This window comes from Salmo trutta, unplaced genomic scaffold, assembly GCF_901001165.1.
Source record: "Salmo trutta unplaced genomic scaffold, fSalTru1.1, whole genome shotgun sequence".
In the NCBI taxonomy this organism is placed as follows: domain Eukaryota; kingdom Metazoa; phylum Chordata; class Actinopteri; order Salmoniformes; family Salmonidae; genus Salmo; species Salmo trutta.
The window spans coordinates 1-4,884 of record NW_021822290.1 but is presented as its reverse complement, the minus strand read 5'-3'; the positions used below and the strand labels follow the sequence as shown (position 1 = coordinate 4,884).

Sequence of the window (4,884 nt, the reverse complement as noted above, 5' to 3'; positions counted from 1 at the left end):
TCGATATTCTAGAGCAGGAAGAATGGATGGAACTTGTAGGTGTCTGCTGAGTTGAAGGATGACTCAGAGAGAAGAGGAGACGAGGGTGGAACTTTAACTCTGAGGTTGTGTCCCAAATGGCACTATTCCCTATATAGTGCACTACCTTTGACCAGAGCCCTATTGCCTGTAGTGCACTGCTTTTGAACAGAGCCCTATTGCTTGTAGTGCACTGCTTTTGAACAGAGCCCTAAGCGGGCCCCGGTCAAAGGTAGTGGACTATAACGAGAATAGAATGCCATTTGGGACGTTGCCTCTGAATGTAGAAGGTTGTGTAACACCAGTGTGTAAACCAGGGAAGAATAAAACAGAGGGGCTTTGTCGCCATCTTGTGTTGAAGAATGGTTATGTATTCACTACAAACTACAAAATATAGATATATATATATATAGATATGTATTTTAGTACTGCAAATTGTTATTTCCATCAAAGTCTGTGCTGATAAATATGCCACAGTAGCCTTCAATGTATCTTTTAAAAGGGGCTGAATACATACAGTACATGTAGCCACTTGGTGCTTAGAGCTGTGTTCTAGGTCTACTGTGTCATGACCTGGTGCTTAGAGCTGTGTTCTAGGTCTACTGTGTCATGACCTGGTGCTTAGAGCTGTGTTCTAGGTCTACTGTGTCATGACCTGGTGCTTAGAGCTGTGTTCTAGGTCTACTGTGTCATGACCTGGTGCTTAGAGCTGTGTTCTAGGCCTACTGTGTCATACTAGTCCAACGCTCTAACCACTAGGCTACCTGCCGCCCCATGCTGTGTTGCCTTGCTATGTTGTCGTCTTAGGTCTCTTTATGTTGTGTTGTCTCTCTTGCCGTGATGTGTTTTGTTTTGTCACCCACAAGCTCACCATCTGCAGAAGCAGAGAACACCACACAGGAAATAACACATCACTATTTAACTATAAGAATTTTATTTAGCATAGTTAAAAAATAATCTCATTGTTAGTTAATTTATACAAATATATATCAAAAGTATATATATATATATATATATATATATAATTACAAAAATTCTACAAATAAATCAAGTTCCCAGTGTATAATAAATGGAGTACCCTGGGGGTTTTGCTCCAGCACTTCACTGCTGATTCAAATAAACAACTCATCATCAAGCTTAGATTATTTCAATCAACTGTGTAGTGCCATGGCAACAACCAAAATACACACCCCATGGGGTCCCCTGGAATTTGGGAAACACTGGACTACACACACACACACCGTGGTGCACACACACACACACACACACACACACACACACAGCTGTAAGACGGAAAGGCCCCAGGTGTGTGTTGTTTTAACAGCATGTTCAGAGAGTGAAATCAGGACACGGTAACAGGATTTACACTGACAGACGCTTTCATTCTCTTACATTCAATCCTCTACACAACAGTCCCAGCGATCTGTCAAACATCTGTTTCCACGAAGCCCTGAAGGACCTCCACGTCACTTTTCTTGACAGAATGAAGCAAACTCCCTCTGTAACTTGAGTGGAATGACATGGTTCTTCCACTCAAGAGTTTTTAGTTCCCCCCCACCACACAAATAATCATTTCCATCTCTCTCCTTACCTAGAAGAGAAGTCCCATGACCGGTTACGGTTTAGTTTACATTCAAACTAACAGCTGATCACCTGAATAAATTGATTTAAAAATATTTTTTTGAATAAAACAGAAATGAGGTTTATTGCTCTCTTGGTTTAGGCTTTCATACTTCGAGTCCCAAATGGCACCCTGATTACTTACTGAATGCACTAGAAAGGGAGTAGTGTGCCATTTGTGATGCACCCTTAAATAGATCTTCAGACGTTTTGGCCCTGTACATTTTCAGTATGATACCCTATCCAGACTATAAAACCACCCATGTTTCATTCATTTAATAAAACCATGCAGTAATAAAAGACAAGCCTAAATAATGTAGTTACTGGAATCAGAGCCCCACTTCCTGCTGTAGTCAGTTATCACATAGCCTGTAAACCCCATCGTCCATTTACCAGCATCATATAGGTTGTAGCATAAATCACATTCTAGTGGCAAACGCTAAAGACTGTGAACACAAGTTCACACCACAACACCCACACCACTTCTCTGATGTCAGTTATAGGGCTACATCCGTTTCCGCGTAGGACCGAAAGGGAAGAAACATTGTGTAAAAATCAAAAAGCTTGTTTCATGGCACTTTCAGAAAGAAGCTTTGGTTCTTCTGAGAGGATGTAATGTTGAGTTAATCAACTCCCAGAGACTGGTGTCACACGCCAGCTAATCAACATATTTCTAATACAATCGTTTTGGGACCTAAAGAATATACATCTAGATAAAAAAGGTTGATAAAACATTTTAAAAATCAGATATCATACAATAAGGCACATAAAATGTCATTGGCATAAATAACCAGAAGCAACAATCTGATATCTCTGTCGTTCCATCATTCTTGTCAGCATTAATCATAAAAATTCACAACATTCAGCCAACCAATCGAGTCATTGATTTTAAAATGTCTGCTCACAACCCCGTTGATTTGGCCCTTGCATCATAATTGGATTAGGCTAATGTCCATTTGATGGGAAATTAAGAAGGGTCATTTGAAGGGAAATTAAGAAAGCAAACTGGACACCTAGCTAAAGCAGAGAGCTGCACAAAACAAGATGCCCAAAACCTATAGGCTATTTCCAGGTCTGGTTTCAACAGTACTTGATGGATATCCTGAATAGCTGACTGGATAGGCTGTGACTGAGGGAGTGGTTACCTTTATACTAAGATAGAGCTCATCTCTCCAGCTCTATCAGTTACCTTTATACTAAGATAGAGCTCATCTCTCCAGCTCTATCAGTTACCTTTATACTAAGATAGAGCTCATCTCTCCAGCTCTATCAGTTACCTTTATACTAAGATAGAGCTCATCTCTCCAGCTCTATCAGGTCACTGTACGTTGGGGATCTGTCACTAAGGAACATTAAGAAACATCTTAAAAGGAAGGGATTGCACAAAACAAAATAGACCGATTGTATTAGCTAAGGCAGAAGCATCTTCTTGAACATTGCTACAAATCAAGTGATATCAATAGATAACATTAACAGCAGACTGGGAGGAGAGAGACTATGCTCCCCTGCAGCTCTGTTGGCATAGTCACTTTGGTGATACAATTCCAAGTGGATTAAACTCTGAGGAGAGGAAAAGAATAGATCCAGGGTAATTCAACTCTGACCCTACGAGGTCCAGACTACAACTGGTTTCAGTTGTACCTGATAATGAATTTCTCCCACCTGGTGTCCCAGGTCTAAAGCAGTCCCTGATTAGAGTAAGAAGGAACAAAAAAATGCAGTGGAACTGGCTTTGAGGTCCTGATTTGATTTTGAGGCTACTGGAGGAAGGAGAGAAGTGAGCTGAATCAAGAGTCTTTACAGGCAGAGGAGCCTGAGTCCATCTCCTCCAACAAACTCAAACTTGCTCCCAGTCATAGTCTCTCTCCCTTCTTTTCTCCTCACTCTCTCCATCCGTGTCCCTCCCTTAGTCCCCTCCTCCTGAAGTCCCTTCTTTTCTCCTCACTCTCTCCATCCGTGTCCCTCCCTTAGTCCCCTCCTCCTGAAGTCCCTTCTTTTCTCCTCACTCTCTCCATCCGTGTCCCTCCCTTAGTCCCCTCCTCCTGAAGTCCCTTCTTTTCTCCTCACTCTCTCCATCCGTGTCCCTCCCTTAGTCCCCTCCTCCTGAAGTCCCTTCTTTTCCTCCTCACTCTCTCCATCCGTGTCCCTCCCTTAGTCCCCTCCTCCTGAAGTCCCTTCTTTTCTCCTCACTCTCTCCATCCGTGTCCCTCCCTTAGTCCCCTCCTCCTGAAGTCCCTTCTTTTCTCCTCACTCTCTCCATCCGTGTCCCTCCCTTAGTCCCCTCCTCCTGAAGTCCCAGTCACCATTCCATTACAACAGTAAACACTTCCTGGCATTCTTTTTGGTAACGGGATACAACACGGCCCGTACGGCCTCAGTGAACACTTCCCTGACCCCTTCCTGCGTCAGAGCGGAACACTCCATGTACTTCACCGCTCCTATCTGCTTAGCCATGCTGTTCCCCTGTTGCTGTGTGGTGGGAGCTAAACCCTGCTCCTTCAGCTTCTTCACCGTCTCCCCATCATTCCTTAAGTCCCTCTTGGTCCCCACTAGGAGGATGGGCACGCTGGGGCAGTGGTGAGACACCTCCGGGTGCCACTTGTGGCGGACGTTGGCGTGGGATGAAGGACTCCCGATGGAGAAACAGATGACGAAGACGTTGGATTGGGGGTAGGAGAGAGTACGGAGACGGTCGTACTCCTCTTGTCCGGCTGTGTCCCACAGGTTGAGGCTGACGCTGCGACCATCTACCGTCATCTGCGACACACACACAGATGTAAAACCCAGCTGTAAAAAACACAGGCAGACGAACACACAGACAGGGGAAAACAGGTGTACCTGGGCGCTGTAGTTGTCAAACACAGTGGGGATGTACTCCTCGGGGAAAGCGTTGGTGGTGTAGGAGATGAGGAGGCATGTTTTACCCACGGCACCGTCCCCCACCACTACACACTTCATGGTCTGCATTTTGCCTTCCTAAGACCAACCTACCACACGGGTTGCAGAACCTGGGGAGGAGAGAGAGAGAGAGAGAGAAGTGGGGAGGAGAGAGAAGATTGATAGAAGTGGGGATTACGGATAGAGAAGAGAGAGAGAATTGGGGAGAGAGAGAGAGAAGTAGAATAGTAATTGGGGATGGAGTAGGAGCAGAGAGAGAGAGATTTGGGGAAGGCGAGAGAGAGAAGACGTGTGAGCGAGAGAGAGAGAGAATAAGAAATGGGTCGTGAGGAATAGAGAGAGAGAGAG

The 4,884-nt window shown here is 44.6% G+C and overlaps 1 protein-coding gene across 3 annotated transcripts; it reads right to left on the bottom strand.

Moving 5' to 3' along the window:
- Positions 1–939: 939 nt before the first annotated feature.
- Positions 940–4,678, bottom strand: LOC115181555 (rho-related GTP-binding protein RhoG). Of its 3 annotated transcripts, none has more exons than XR_003873476.1 (3): positions 4,477–4,678; positions 2,828–4,395; positions 940–2,783 (listed from the first exon to the last, which is right to left on the bottom strand). XR_003873476.1 is itself a non-coding variant. In XM_029743450.1 (2 exons), the coding sequence occupies exons 1-2, from the start codon at positions 4,603–4,605 to the stop codon at positions 3,949–3,951; spliced, it is 576 nt and encodes a 191-aa protein (XP_029599310.1). In that variant the 5' UTR covers positions 4,606–4,678; the 3' UTR covers positions 940–3,948. The 3 variants fall into 3 exon arrangements, 1 of the variants encoding a protein (XP_029599310.1); XR_003873477.1 differs by having other exon boundaries at positions 2,872–4,395; XM_029743450.1 differs by having other exon boundaries at positions 940–4,395.
- Between the last annotated feature and the right edge of the window lie 206 nt (positions 4,679–4,884).

Coding starts and splice junctions, on each gene's coding strand:
- LOC115181555 (XM_029743450.1), bottom strand. CDS start 4,605: ATGCAGACCATGAAGTGTGTAGTGGTGGGGGACGGTGCCGTGGGTAAA. Junction 4,396..4,476: donor TTGACAACTACAGCGCCCAG/GTACACCTGTTT, acceptor TGTGTGTCGCAG/ATGACGGTAGATGGTCGCAG.